The 15,275-nt window shown below is 35.2% G+C and overlaps 2 protein-coding genes across 2 annotated transcripts in view; both read right to left on the reverse strand.

Moving 5' to 3' along the window:
* Nucleotides 1–674: 674 nt before the first annotated feature.
* LOC134842208 (uncharacterized) lies at nucleotides 675–4,950 on the reverse strand. The gene is made up of 3 exons (XM_063858436.1): nucleotides 4,614–4,950; nucleotides 3,852–4,169; nucleotides 675–1,683 (listed from the first exon to the last, which is right to left on the reverse strand). The coding sequence occupies exons 1-3, from the start codon at nucleotides 4,939–4,941 to the stop codon at nucleotides 1,235–1,237; spliced, it is 1,095 nt and encodes a 364-aa protein (XP_063714506.1). The 5' UTR covers nucleotides 4,942–4,950; the 3' UTR covers nucleotides 675–1,234.
* An 8,056-nt stretch (nucleotides 4,951–13,006) lies between these two features.
* The window catches only part of LOC134842435 (uncharacterized), a 298,939-nt gene continuing 296,670 nt past the window's right edge, over nucleotides 13,007–15,275 (reverse strand). The window contains exons 2-3 of the mRNA XM_063858775.1: nucleotides 13,979–14,277; nucleotides 13,007–13,475 (exon numbers count right to left, since the gene is read on the reverse strand). Coding sequence (XP_063714845.1) covers nucleotides 13,180–13,475; nucleotides 13,979–14,273 — 591 coding nt within the window. The 5' untranslated portion in view covers nucleotides 14,274–14,277 and the 3' untranslated portion in view covers nucleotides 13,007–13,179. The remainder of the gene's footprint in view (nucleotides 13,476–13,978; nucleotides 14,278–15,275) is intronic.

Here is a 15,275-nt window from a genome sequence, read left to right on the forward strand (position 1 = left end):
TGATAAAGCCTCTTTTTTCCAAAAAAAATGTGTAAAAAAACTGTTGTTAAATTAAGTTTCATGATTAACTTTGATTACAATTGATAAAAAGTTTAAAAAAATTTCTATCGCATTTTATAGACTAAATCCAAAAAAAATGAAAATGTGATATTGTTCAATTTCATGTTTATTTAAACTTCATAAATTGAAACTTAAATGTTACTTAATTTTTGCTAATTTACAGTTAATTTGTCGTTGAGCCATGATTACAACACTTTCAATACTACGCCTACAGATGAAACAAGGCTGTTCGTATCAAAGCGATGCCCTGAAAAATCAGATTACCTTTTCAATTGTCTCGAATACTTTTCGGTTTGAGAAAAATTTGATAAAACTCTAAATTTAGCAGTTTTTTGATCTATTTCTAGCTTATAGACAAAATGAAGTACTAAATGATAAAATTTGAGCCTTGTACGGAATTAAGGGGCACACTAGCGTTCATCAATCAAATTTTGAGAGCAGAATAATTCGCTATGCTAAAATAATTCGCTATTCTTACATCAATGATAAATTCAATTCAATACGTCGCGCAGAAATTAGTCAAACATGTAGCCAAAACCATAGTTCTCAACTACACAGAAAAGCCACAACTTATTGCTTCCGAAATAAATTTCTAAACTTGAATTCATGGAGTCAATGCATTTCGTTGAAAACTATTATTGGCCTATATAAAAAAGCACATTCCTTTACTGCCTTCGGAAGGTCTGAACAAGTTAATTAGAGGAAGGACTAAACTAGAGACAAAATTTTAAACTACTATTTACAAAAATTAAGAAATATGGATTGAAGGCATTGAAGAATTCACAAAAGGCTATAAACATCCTCTTCTTGTTATGATCATAACTAATAAGCACATAAATTGGTCATATAAGAACCGTGTACTTTTTCCTAGCATCAGAAAAGCTCAGTTGACACAAAATTTCAGTGCACAATTTTCTCGAGACTTTCTGGAGAAACTGAGATTATTGTCACAATTTTCTGCGACATGAAAGATATTAAAAGTTACTTAAAAATAAATGGCTGAACAGGACACTAGCAATCAATGTAAAGTACTGAAGCATAAACCCGTAAATAAGTTGATTGGTTGCATGAATAGAGCACCTGTACATTCTACAGAACGCAAAATCTAGATTAGATAGAGGAAACTGCAGATTGTGCCAATTACGTATCTCGATTCTGAAAAGAATCCACGTAATTAGGCATCTTCTTCGTCCAGGTAATCGCCTTCAGGGAGATCCTCATGCTCGTGGTTTTCCTGTCTGGAGTTCTCCAAAGAGTAATCCAGTGACTGCGCTTCTACATGTGATTCCAGCTTGAACTGGATTAACTGACTACTTTCTTGGCCATGCAAAAGCCCAGTCACTCCAAGATCTTCTAGAAGCCGCTGGATAGGTCCATTCACGTTGATTCTATGCACAACTCCTGCTGTGAATGAGCTTCCCGGAAATAACCTAGCCAGTAATCTAGGGTCGCTGGTAGACAATAAGACCCTGTCTGAAGATGAGTCACTGTGACTCCTGCTAATCGGACTGGTCCTGTTTTGAGATGTCCTCAAACTTTGAGGTCGAGCTCCGCGTGATATGTCAGGGTTGGCTCTAGTTGATGAGTCATGCTGATTGAGACGCATGACGTCAATGGATATTTCTGAAAAAAACGCGAGCGTGAATTTTTAAAGTCGTATTTATAAATGTAATTGAACCAACCATCTCTTTGTATATGAAACAGTGCAAAGGTGACGTCCAATTTGTACCAACGGTCATTTGTGCCAAAATGAAAAATCGGTCCCATTTGTACCAAAATTATTCAACTCGATTTCTGATTGGTCGAATTGTGAGCCAACGAATTATTACATTAATTTTCTACTGTTCAAACAAAGAAAACTAAACAGCAGAATAGTGACCGCCGCAGTCGCGCCAACGTGTTGCGAGCTTGCCAACAGAGGGTAGGACTCTATACGAAAATTAGAGCCGGTTATCGCCGCTAAGCGGCGACGCGCGCGTAGCGCGCCCGCCGGCGACCTTAAGCCAAGAGCTTAAAGTAGTCGGCTTAATAGTCTTAGGCCAATTGAATATTTTTGGTACTAACGCAATTGATTTTTTATTTTGGTACAAATGGGACTGATTTATCATTTTGGTACTTGTGAATACCCACCAGTGCAAATTAAATGGAAAAATTGACCCCTATTATAACACAGGCATTGCTTGTGTATATACAAATGCATTTCTTCGGTTCTCTATTTTTCACTCAGATATTTGCAATGAATCTATGAATATATGAACTATTTACAAACAAATCAACGCTCAATATACTAAATAATGCAATATAGCGGGGAAATAGATCTATCGGACGCTTGATTTTACTAACAAATTCAAATGCGAGAGCTTTTCAGACGAGAAAAGCCACTTTACAATAACTAGCGCTTCACTCGGAGTGCAGCCAGTATTTAGACAGCCGCGTATTCATACTTGTCAGTATTTAGACAAATACTGTATGAACTAATCAGAATCGAGAAAAGACATAAATAATCCAAAATAAATAATAATTATTTATTTATTTCTTCTTTGTCTCGATTCTGATTGGTTGAAACAGTATTTGTCTAAATACTGAACCGGTCTGAATACGCGGTTGTCTAAATACTGATATGTAACCTCTTCACTCGCACCTACAGACTACAAATAAACTGGGCTCACCAATCAGAGGAATTTCAATTTCATTAACTGAACTTTTTATAAAAATCAACTTTTAGGCTCCTTATGACCAAAATGGTCTCATCTCCAAAACTGTTGAACTTCATCAGATATGAGAAATTTTAGATCAAAAAAAGGTTCCCAAAAAGCCGAGAGCATATCTCAGCGGTTGAAAAGTTTTGATTAGTCACATTTAGAAGAAAGCAGATTTAAAGCCCCTGAGTGTATCCTGGCAGCACCTCAAGATAAGTTTGCGAATTTCAAGTTTTATTAAATTTTTCTCCACTTTTTTTTCATTTCTCCACACAAAGTGTCAATCAACTAAAAGAGCTCAAAAAATTTCATTTCTTTTCGGAAAACTGCCACCAAACTGAATACGTTTATTTGCCAGTTAGGTAGCAAAAAAAGTAGGTTCATACTAATACACTCTGCTCGCCAAGTGTAAAAATTGGATCAAGACATAAATTATGATAAATCTCAAAATTAAAATCCAATTCCGAAACTAGAAGTCGTTCACACTTTTTTCGCGCTGTTTCCACAATTGGAGAGCGCAATTTGCCTGCCTTATAGAAAAGAATTTGATTTGAACTATAAAATAATATTGGTGAAACCGCAAAAAATCAAACTGGCAGGAGAATTTTCCTTAAAAAAAAACAAAAACAAGTCATCACCTTGGCACTTAGAAACGCGTCACCTTGAAACTCTTCGAATATATGATTGCCAACATTAAAATATTATTAACCCAATTTGAGTAAGATGTTTCAGGAGTAAATTTAATCAGCTGGGAAATCTTAAAAATAAAGTCCACTTTTGAAACTAACAGTTATTCAGGTTTTAGAGAACCATTAGCTCTTTTTTATCTGAGACAAAAACTCGCCTTTCGTTCGCCGAATAAAATTGAAGTGAACCGGCGAAAAATGCAAATGAGCGTGAACAAATTTTCATACTTTTCACGAAACAAAAGCCCACATTTTCTGTTAAATTTTTATAGATTCAATTTGTAAAAATTACGAAGTTCAGTGATTCAGTGATTTGATTTTATAACCAGTAAAACGAAATCCATCCTAGTTCCTGTCAGGTGTTTAGTCTATTGATGCAACTAAATTCTTATAAAAGCCAACTAACCGTTCGGAGCTTGGGTATTGATGACAACTGGAATGAAGTTGCTGTCAAACTCGTTCAGCAGTATTTGCAAGTAGTGGAGATTCCCGCCCGATGAAATAAGATGCAGCAAAGTCGTGAAGCAGTTCGAAGCCGATATGTTCCATTCACTTCGTCGAAAAGTGATGTACGCCAAAGCAGGCAAGTCTTGGATATCGAAATTGCTGAATGACTTAAAGTAAGCAGTTGATATGGCGAACATGTAAACCAATTCTTCGGGCCTTTTTACCGAGCGCGCAATGCGATCAATTTCGTCATCGGATAGGCTTGTTGCGTTTGATCCTAAAAAATATGTCATCAAAAAAAGTCTGAATGTTTGTTTCAATGAAAGTTGCTAGATGGCGGTTTTTTACCCCAATAGTACCTTCTGCGAAAAACTGACAGATAATTCTTGAGTCTTAGGACAAGTCAGCTTATTGATAAACCGGGGAAACGGTAGAGGAGATGTGGAAAACAAAACCTTTCAAAGAATTCAAACAACAAGGCTAGCAACCAAGAGATTATTACGTTGCATTGAAAAAAAGTTACCAATAGAAAAAAACATGAAGTCCTTAGCCGTGATTCCGCGCGGCTGAATCACGTTAACAAATTAAATGATAATGTACTTCCGAACTCCGATTGCTTCCCTAAAACTGCTTGTGGGAGAATTTTAAATCGATTTTACTCCTGTAACTTCACATGTTCCCGGAACATGCCGATTCTCTTCAGAAAAAAAGTACTATTTACCTTGGCTTGGCATTCGTTGCCTTCTAACAGGAGATGCCTGCTGACACAACTCCAGCGCGTCCTTCATAAGCGAAGTCAATTCGCTTTCTTTCAGGTACTTCAAGAGTGTCTTCAAATGTTTGCACGGGTCCCGGTCGCCTCGTTCCCGATAGAACACATTTGTGGCAATCCGAATGATCCAACTGCTGTCGTTAACAGGAGCCTCATCAGTTGAAGTTGACCTTGAAGCTGCCTTTAGTATGAAGTAGAGCGTTACTTCTGCTGGTCGTGGCGTCCCCCAGACGATCTCATCTATGTTCTTTATGACAGGAGGAGGACGAGGCATCATTCAACAAACCCATCTGAAAAGTCGAAATTAGGTTAAACTACTAGCGAAAAATACGGTTGGAAACGATGAAGCTCCACTTGAATGAAAATGCATCAAATAAAAATAAGCATTTCAACTAGAACAGATTTGATAAAATAAACGTAGCCGACAGACATTGAAAAAGGGCCCTGAAAGCAAGGAAACAAACAAACTACGTTCATGAGTCTTAAAAAGAATATCAGCAAAACATTGAAAAGAATCGCCTACGATTCTTCGTTTGCAAATGTTATAAAATCAAAACTGGAGTTTTTTTTGCAAATTCACCTACATGAGTTACTTACTACCCACGCACAAGTACAGCACACGCAAAAGCAGTTTCTATTTCAATTTGCAATTGACTTAAGTGGACCGACCATAGTTACTTTTAGCAGATTGCCTCGAATGGTTCATGCTTGCTCGTCCTAACTCTATACAGACTAAAAAGTATTGCTTCATTATAGAGATATAAATGCGTACTGGCCAAGCATCATAAATATTCTCAGGTATTTGAGCATTTTTTCAGTCTGCCTTACTTGCTCAAGAAGATGTCAGAGAAGTTCAGAGATGTGAAGTAAATGAAGAGTGATCAAATCATGGAAAACATCATGCATGGTGTCAAGTTAAAATCCTCCACCACCCCCCCCCCCCCCCAAAAAAAACCGATCCCTACATAGCGTAAACGTGCAAAAATTATTTCGTCAAACCTTCAAAATTAATACGTTGAGATGGCTTAAGCATGACGAGATACGTGTCAGACGCATTTAAATATAAAGTAGGTTGGAAAAACTAGGTTCAAATTGCAAACACGCAAAAACAATTGATTAAGATACACAGCTTCAGAATTTCTGGTGATTTGATTTTTTCTAGAAAATAATTTCCGAAATTCAACTTAAAACTACCTGTGTTGTTATCAAACGAGATAATACATGTCAGTGAGAGCAAATGAAAAGCCATACAATTTCGCCAAAATAAAAATTGCAATATCAACAATTTTTCAATAATTATCAGAAAAAGTCAAGGTCACTTTTTTAAATTCCGGCCACAAATTGTGCCAAAACAAAAATGAACGACTCTCTAGCCCTAGGAAATTAAACAATCTCGCCACCCAAAGTTCTTTTTGATACTACTTCAGAACATCTATCTTTGCTTCAACCAAACGTACCGTTTTTTACAAATGCTCCTTGAGCGCCAATATTTTCATATTTTAGAACCGTTCATAAGGAGCCCTACAACTCTAAGGAGCCCTACAACAAGAAGAGCTCGAAAAAATACGATTGGTCAAAGATGAAAAGATAGAAATCGTGCACCAAACGAACAAATTGTACATAAGTTGAAAATTTTTACAATTCTACATAAAATTCTATCAAATTAACGTTATGAAATAACGTAATTTATGTGTAAATCATTCGATTCGTTAAAATGACTATTCATATAGATATTTTAACCAATTGCATATTTTGTTTGCTCTTAGATCCTAAACGATAGCTGAATTATGTAGAGCAAGATATATAGATAACTTTACATAACTCATATTGAACTTAAGACGGTGGACAGCAACTTGGAGGAAAAGCAAACTAAACGTCACTACAAAAATGGAAACAAGATGTTAATTTTGTTTCGCAAAAATAACAATTGAGACGAAAAGCAAAAGCCAAAAATACTAATGACTTAAAACAAAACTACCGCTCAATTGAGAACCACAAATCTTGCAAAAATACTACAACATGACGCAATATAAGTTTGATAGACACTTAAAGTGAATAAATAGATACACGTTTTTTGGGAAGCTTAAACTTCTTCTTCTGCTTAATTTTTTATCGTTCAATCAGGAAATCGTTTAAACTGATTTTAGCAAAAAGATAAATCCATTTTGTACTGTTGGGTTTGAAAGTTTCTACTTAACCATTTTAATTTTAAAAGACTAATTTGCATTCAAAAGCGGGTACCCTCGGCGAAACTTTCAAATAACATGTCTCGTTGTCGAATCCGCTAAACAATAGGTCATTAGCATGAAATGAGGTACGACATTTAGCCATCTAAAAGACAAGGGTAAAATCCTACTGCTGCTTGATAAACTTTCTTCTGATACATCCTTACTTAACAAGAACGGATCATTTATGCATATGATGTTCAGTAATACCCGAAATTTTGTGGATTATTTCAAAATTGCGAGATAAGTTTTTGCTTAATCATGCACAAAGAATACGTTGATGAAGCTCAACGATGGCGACTACTGCTGACTGATTTAAAATGCATCAAGTACTACTACTTTTTAGCTGTATGCAACATATATATATACCAAGAATTCCCATTTTTCTGTAGAAGACAATTCTCAGACAGCGTCTTTTGAGAAAAAGGAGAGCAGAATCAGCGCGAAAACAACGAATCAAAGGAAGTAAAATAACTCAAGGTTATAAAATGGCGCTCAAGGAGATAGTGACGTTTTTATGCAGTTTTCCAATCTATATTCGCAGAATGAAACTATAACAAAACGTCATGAACAGCTTTCAACCCCAAAAAAACGGATATCGAATACTCCGCTGCATTACTATTATCCCTTATCTAGCTAGAACGAAATTAATTTTGAATAATAGTTTAATAAACTTATAGATATTCACTGAACTTTATAAAGTAACATTCCCTCCACCAATATAAACATCAAACTTCTCGAAAGTATCCAAGCTTTTTTAACCTCATAACTGCTTCACCTTCACAAAACAGACGAACAACCTGACTGCAAGTTCAAATGTTCTCTATTGCTCTGTTATCGAAATTTTTTTATGGCAGCACCAACTCCAACTCCAAATTATGTTTCAATCTCAGCGTTTACAGATGAAACTGGCGAAGACTGGTTGAAGCTCGAAGGACTCTTACAAGCCAGTATCACTGTTGAACGCAAACTACATGCACAAAATCATTTAGCTCGATATCTACATCTCCACCTATATGGAAAACAACTTAACTTCTATTCAAACGTTGATGAAGGTAAGCAAAAAGATCTCAAACAAGCTTTGGAGCAATTGCGAAACCGACACGCTTGGCCTGAACTTCATTAGTAGATAACCTTGCAATTATAAAAAAGTTCTGCTCCGAGAACACGAAAATGTCACGGAACAGATAAAGACCTCTGCTCTAAAATTTGCTTTGATAAGACCTTTGCTCTAATAAGTCTTTATACTGATCATCTGAAAACCTGACTACGCAAAAAAATATACAGTTCATGTTGTTTCCTTGGACTCTCCAAGTCAAAAATAGGAACTAGTGAAAGAATCGCCTCATCAGCTTTCAAACGATATGTAATTTGCAAAATAGTCTACAAAGAAAAAAGGGGAGCAATGACTATCATTCCAATCCTATTAACGGACAAGGATTCGGGTTAAATTTCGGCAACTGGTCTTTCAAATTTCATTATTAATACACAAACTATTGAAACCCTTACAATTAATTGACGACACCAAAAACACCAGCAAAATCAAGTGGGGCCCCAAGTATATTATTGCGCTATTATCAAGTTAACAGGACTAACACCAGCACGTTAAATTAACAAAGAAAATCGAATTGTGTTGTTGTGGTTTCATTTGGTCGATTATTATCTTTAAACAGAATGCCCACAACTTCAGCTTAAGACAAAAATCAAAACATGCTATTTGTTTTGTTGCGGTTTCATCTGGTCCTAAGTTATCGTTGAAAAAGAATGCCCACAACCACGGCTTCTCAAAAGTTACAGAATTATTCTAATCTAAACGGCATTAATGATAGCGTCTCCATAGCACAGTAATCAGACCTTATTCTCAAAAAATCTGCCTATTATCTTAAGGTATCAACTGACATTGAACGTCAAGTCTTTAAAAATGTTCAGTGCAAACACTTTCAAATAAAACAGAACTCTACAGAAACAATTGAAAACTATCGTTACAGCAGAAGTTACCTTCGATTGAATCAAAAGTAACCTTTCATCAACTATGTCTTTGTAGCAAGAACCAAACAAAAGCAATGCCACACAGGCAAAAAGCACCTGAGTGAAAATCAACTTATTTTAAATTTTAATGTTGATACGATGATCTTCATTTCACCAATCCCAAAAATGATCATACTATAACCGCCGTTTCATATACCAATCACGGTTTAGCCCGACACTCTTACTCTCAAAACGCAAACTCTCGAAACTCAAACTTAACTTTTCCTCAGTGCCTCTCTGCAAGCGCAATTGACGACAAACGTCATTCTGAACTTTAGATTTCCCGACTTTATTGCTCTTTGCTACGAAGACATAATAGCCCTGTGAAAAAATCTATGAAACAATGGCATTAGTTGCAATAACTTTTCTTACTTCTCCCCTTCATTTTCATCCTCATTCCGTGGATAAACAAACCAGATAAACCATTTTGAGCTCAGCATAAGCCTCAAAACAAAGAGTTCTTTGAAGAAAAAAAAAGCTCATAATTTCCGTTTTAGAAAATTTATTTTGAATTTGAAATTAACCAATGGTTCATGTGTGAGAAGACAAATTGAGATTGACAGATAATAAATCAACAGAATCAAGCAACTAACGATTCCATTTACGATATCGTTAATTCTTCCGCTTAAGGCCCTAATACGACAAAAAATCCCTTTCTCTTTTCTTCCATATCTCATTGCCGATTCCGGTCACAATGCCTTCTCTCAGTTTGAAACTGTCAGCAAACCCTAATTCATTCCCCATGAAAAATCGCGTGACAAGAATATGACTCACACGGGACAATGACCTCTTACCAACTCTAATACCAAAAAAAAACAGAAGAAAAATTTAGTTATGATAGCCTGCAAAAATAGAAAAACATGTTTCCAAGAAGATCTTGATAAAAATATTTCTTTTATCTCCTTTCGTAATTACTAAGAGGAGATCTTGCCTCAAAGAAAACAAATTTCCTAATTCTAATTTAAGAAACCGTTTCGAATTTTTTCCTCGTTCGTACAACACGCCCCCAAGCAATGTTAAACATTAACAGTTTTTAATAAAAAAGGCACAGTTCCGCTTCCTAGAATCCAAAAACTTTACATACATTTTAAAAACCATACAAAAACAATGTTACTGTACCATCCTGTCAAAATGCTGGTGTTGATCAGTCGTCAGAAAATTCGCCATCGCTTATATTTATAACAAGCTTCTACAAAAATTTTATAACCTTCTTTAAGATAAATTAACAAAAAATCCAAAAAACAAGTCAACCTGAGCTCTACTAAAAGGAAGCCAGAGAAACGAGAAAACCTCGAATCGAAAGTTCAATAGGTATTTTTTATGCATCACACTCTATTCAAAGGTTTGAGAAGAAAAATCATCCAACCAACATTTAAAAAAAGATATTACCCTTAGCGTAACTGAATTTGTAAATTTTTGTCCATTTTCAATATAAAAGGCTAGTTTTGTTCTTTTTTCACGGCCCTATCTAAGATAAATTCCATCAGCATTTTTCGGTCCTATTCTCTATCTCATTATTGATTTCCAATATCAAGCCTGCTTCTAATCTTCATTTAAAACTAGTTTCGACGGATATAGAATGCAACAACTATATAGCATTTTTAATCTGTATGCACCATTAAACCAAATAAAGCAAACCAAATATTCCCTTTCATCTGCAGAAGACAATTCTTAATTCACTTTCTAAGAAACAGTTACTTTTGAGAAAAAAAAAGAATCAGAGCGCGAAAATAAACAAACAAAAAGCAAAATAAAAATCTGGGGAAAATGCCATGCAAAACATTTGAACTTTAAACACAGAGGCGAAGCTAAGCTTCGCACAATTTGCGATATAAAACAAAAAAAATGAAGAAAAAATCGAAAAGTTCGAAAAGAGTAGATCTATCAGAATGAATAAGGCTAGTTTGAAACTAAAACCTGTCAAAACAAAACAATGTGAACAACGCATCGGAAGAAAAAGTACACAGCGGTAACGAAGCCAAAAATACCTTGTCAGAAACCTTTTGAGCCGACAAAAAACTCAACGAGACTTTAGACTTCAAGTTAAAAAATCCACCTCACTCTCCAAACACAAAAACACTCTTAAAACTTTATTTGCTTGTCACATAAAAAATATCAGGCCACTAAGCCGATATAATATAGGCCGAAACCAATTCAGCCCTAAAATGAAAAAAAAAAATAGACGAAAAAATTTAAAACAATTAAGACTAATAAGAAGTTATTTAGTCCCTCTCAACCTCAAAACCCAGTCACGCACACAAAAACCTTTTTTACTAGTCAAAAGATGCAATATGAGGCCAACAAAACAATTTAAATAGGCGAAATCTATCGAGCTGAAAGAAAGGGAGAAAAACAAAAAAAGGAAAAAAGTTGTTATCATGAAAATCTCTGTATAACAATAACTCGAATAAGACGTTAAGCACTTTGCATGATCCAGAGGTGAGCTTAAAATTATTTTTCTGTTGAAATGAATCAAAATTAGGTCAATAAGTTGATAAAAACAGGCCGAAATCATTTGGGCAGAATAAAGGTTTTAACCAAAAAAAAGAAAGAAAAAAGAAAGTTTAGTAAAATTAAAAACAGCAGAAGTAAATCACAACACTAAAAGCAGCTGTAATGTACAAAAGAACTAAAAAAGAATTCTATTATATGGCACCTAAGCCGAAAAAGAAAAAGCAGACAATAATAAGTCAGTTTTTTTTTGAAACGGACAATTTTGTCAGATTCAAACTCAATACTTTTGGGGTCCCAGGCGTATTCGTTTCCTCCAAACTAATTAAGCCGGACACGCTTAGAAATTTGAATTCATACGTCCTAAGAAACCAATTGATTCAAGTGATCCTGTTAAACAAGTTGTTAACCCAAAAAGTCTATATTCCGATTTGATAATGCTTGCTAATCGCAAGCGTAATTAAGAACGGAGCAAAACTTACTAAGCGGAAACAAAATCGACAACTTTTGAGCAGAGACCAGTTTAGCCAAAAATAATGATTAAACCAAAAACTATGAACAGTTTCAAGTCCCCCAGAAACTGCATTACACAACACTTGCAACCACCATATATTTGCTAATAGCACAAGAAAAATTCGTGGTCTGACACCTAAGCCGACAAAAATTGAGAGGACAAACGAAGGCTGAGACTTCACAAGAACCCGGAAAATGTTAAAAATCAATATTAGAGCAAGCGCAATTTCCTGTCAGAAAAATTGTTTGTGGCAGTACATATTGTTGAAGGTGGAAATTGTTTCCACAAATACCTGTACAAACTAAATTCAATAAAAACTGAGAGAACACGGATTCATCAAATAGCGCTTTCTGTTTCATGAAATAAACTATTTCTGAATAAAGTCAACTTTTAGGTTATTTTTTTATTAAAATGGTGATTTGCCCAAAATACTAGGTTTCAGATCTTCGTTTTTTTCATTCAGAAATTATACCTAAAAAATTTGACAACATACAACTGTACTTTCTAATGAAATTTCTAAAACAAATGACTTTTTGCTAACAGACTACTTTAATAAATGAGATTTTCGCCCAATTTCATTAGCTGGAGCGTATATCGTTTGCTGCCATCAATAGTTCAATCTTGTGTAATTAATTACGAAACATCAATCTGTCTTTTTGATCAGACTCGTCATTAATCGGAAAATAAAAAAACTTTGATCAGTCGTGCTTAGAGGCCAGATTTTCAACACATGTTAGAACCATGGCAGCACCAAATTTTGCAAAATAAACACTTTAACTTGCGTTGCAAAAAAAAACAGTACAGTTACAGCATTCGCTCTCCAACAGATGTATGATGAAACGTTCAAATCCGTAGATGAAGTTGGAAATTTGCATTCGATTGTTCACGTGGATTAAAAAATGTACTCCAACAATTATCAAACGAAATAGATGACGGAAAAACTGTTTTTACAATTATCGTTGAGCTTAAGAAAAAAAAATATTTGGATACAACATAAGTGTCCATAAACTATTGGAAGTCTATCTCAAACCCATTATCATTCAAACAAAAAAGATCGGGAAATGAATATCCAGGAAAATTTATTAAAGCGTAACAACAAGCGCAGTTGTGTAGCACACATCTAATTAAGTCATTGCCTGAAACTTCGCCTCAATTCATCCAAAAAAATGTTATGGACATTTTTTAATAGTAAAAAAACCTGAATTTGCATTATATACAATATTAAGCAATTGAATTTCAAAATCGGTCAGAAATAAAGAGCCCGATCAAACTGCATCCACTCATTCGCTGCTTGGTTTCATAAAGTTTCTGCATCCACCATACTATCTGACTCTTGGACTGCAACAGGCGGAGCACTGCGCATTTCACCAATGAAATGATATACATCATCTGGAATTATATGTGCAGTTGCATCTTCAAACTGTAAATCTTCTCCAGGGGCAGAAAGCGCTGGAACTTCACCGTGAACGTCATTCTCTTCAGGGAGTTCAAGGCTACTGTCTTGGCACAGGAAATAATTTCTTATACCAAGGTACGGATCATCTTGACTGTAGTTGGATGAAGTTTGGAAGATAATTCCAGGAAGATTATTTTCTAAATTTAAAGCCAAAATTCAGATATTCAGTTTAGATATCTTTTTAAACATTGGATTCAAAAATATAAAAATCACGCCGGTAATAAAGTTTTGCGAAGCTCAGAAAAAAACTGAAACTTAAAAGCAAAAACAAAAAAAACATGAGGGTTTTTCTGACACCCGGTTTTGGTTTCAAGTTATGTGACAGAAAAATAAAAGTGTTCTCTAAAAGCGCTGGCAAAAAAAACGGCAAAATATAGCTCTAACAACTCAAAACAGCACAAAATTAGCCAGCGAAACAATTTATGACGGTAACTGCAATCACTGATAATTTGCAAAATTCTCATATACTACCTCGATTTCGATCCCGATTTTCACAACCGGTCTTTGGGAATCCGGTAAAACTTTGGAATTTTCGATGTTTTTGAGGGAATCGGGTCAAAGTCAATGTCATAAGTAAACAGAACAACATAGCCTGTACTAGTACGCCCGACTTGGAGCAGCATAAAAGAAGAATTCTTACCATCTACGAGCTCAATGTTTAAAGGAGCTTGGCCCGCGTGTTTGAACAACTCCAAAAACCTCTCTAATTGTTCGACGCCAGTATTGGCCACAAAATTCAAGAACTGCGCATAATGATTGCCTCTCTCTAGCCTGTTTTGCGGCTCCTCGTTCATCATAGCATTGATCATTGCATTTAGATCAATTCGAGCCTGTTCGCTCAATCCTGGTCCGATGATTCTTTGGTAAGCGAACATGATCTGTGCTCTTCCTCGACCTTCCCGTGCCAATTTGTCAACGTTTGCAATGTGTACCATTGGAAAATCTGAAAATGAAAACTCAAGTCGACTCAATTGAAAACAGAAACCCCCAAAAAATCGAACACTGTGTCAATCTATTTCTAAAATAATTGGATTTCTTAAAAGACTCGTTTTAATAATGAATTTATTTGAAAAAATAAATAAAGCGAACATACAATTGGGAAAGAGTCAATGAACCCAAGTAAACAGAAAAAATATTGACTTGTGTTTTTGAAAAAATCTCAACTTTTGAATTTCAGAGAAAAAACATAGATGCCTTCAAAGCGCTTTGAATTTCTAGAACAAATTATGACTGGCCTTTTTTGATGAAATTAACCCCATTTGACAAAACACGATCAATAAGTAAAATTTTTATTTCGTTGAGAAATCTGAAAACTAAAAACCATTTTTGAAACTAGAAGACACGTTGTCGAGACCTTTACACTTTTCGTGCTCGATAGTGGAATTTTCCTTGCTTTCAAAAAAGGACCTTTACACTTTTCGTGCTCGATAGTGGAGTTTTCCTTCCTTTCAAAAAAAGGACCTTTACACTTTTCGTGCTCGATAGTGGAGTTTTCCTTCCTTTCAAAAAAAGGAATTTTACACTTTTCGTGCTCGATAGTGGAGTTTTCCTTCCTTTCAAAAAAATGACCTTTACACTTTTCGTGCTCGATAGTGGAGTTTTCCTTCCATTCAAAAAAGGACCTTTACACTTTTCGTGCTCGATAGTTGAGTTTTCCTTCCTTTCAAAAAAAATGACCTTTACACTTTTCGTGCTCGATAGTGGAGTTTTCCTTCCTTTCAAAAAAAGGACCTTTACACTTTTCGTGCTCGATAGTGGAGTTTTCCTTCCTTTCAAAAAAAGGACCTTTACACTTTTCGTGCTCGATAGTGGAGTTTTCCTTCCTTTCAAAAAAAAAGGACCTTTACACTTTTCGTGCTCGATAGTGGAGTTTTCCTTCCTTTCAAAAAAAGGACCTTTACACTTTTCGTGCTCGATAGTGGAGTTTTCCTTCCTTT

This window comes from Symsagittifera roscoffensis, chromosome 3, assembly GCF_963678635.1.
Source record: "Symsagittifera roscoffensis chromosome 3, txSymRosc1.1, whole genome shotgun sequence".
Classification (NCBI taxonomy): domain Eukaryota; kingdom Metazoa; phylum Xenacoelomorpha; order Acoela; family Convolutidae; genus Symsagittifera; species Symsagittifera roscoffensis.

Bases quoted from the DNA above. Each gene is read 5' to 3' on its own strand.
- LOC134842208 (XM_063858436.1), bottom strand. From the start codon at position 4,941: ATGATGCCTCGTCCTCCTCCTGTCATAAAGAACATAGATGAGATCGTC. The intron at 4,170-4,613 runs GTAAATAGTACT...CATATTTTTTAG, and splicing joins GCAACGAATGCCAAGCCAAG to GATCAAACGCAACAAGCCTA. The intron at 1,684-3,851 runs GTTAGTTGGCTT...CGTTTTTTTCAG, and splicing joins CAATACCCAAGCTCCGAACG to AAATATCCATTGACGTCATG.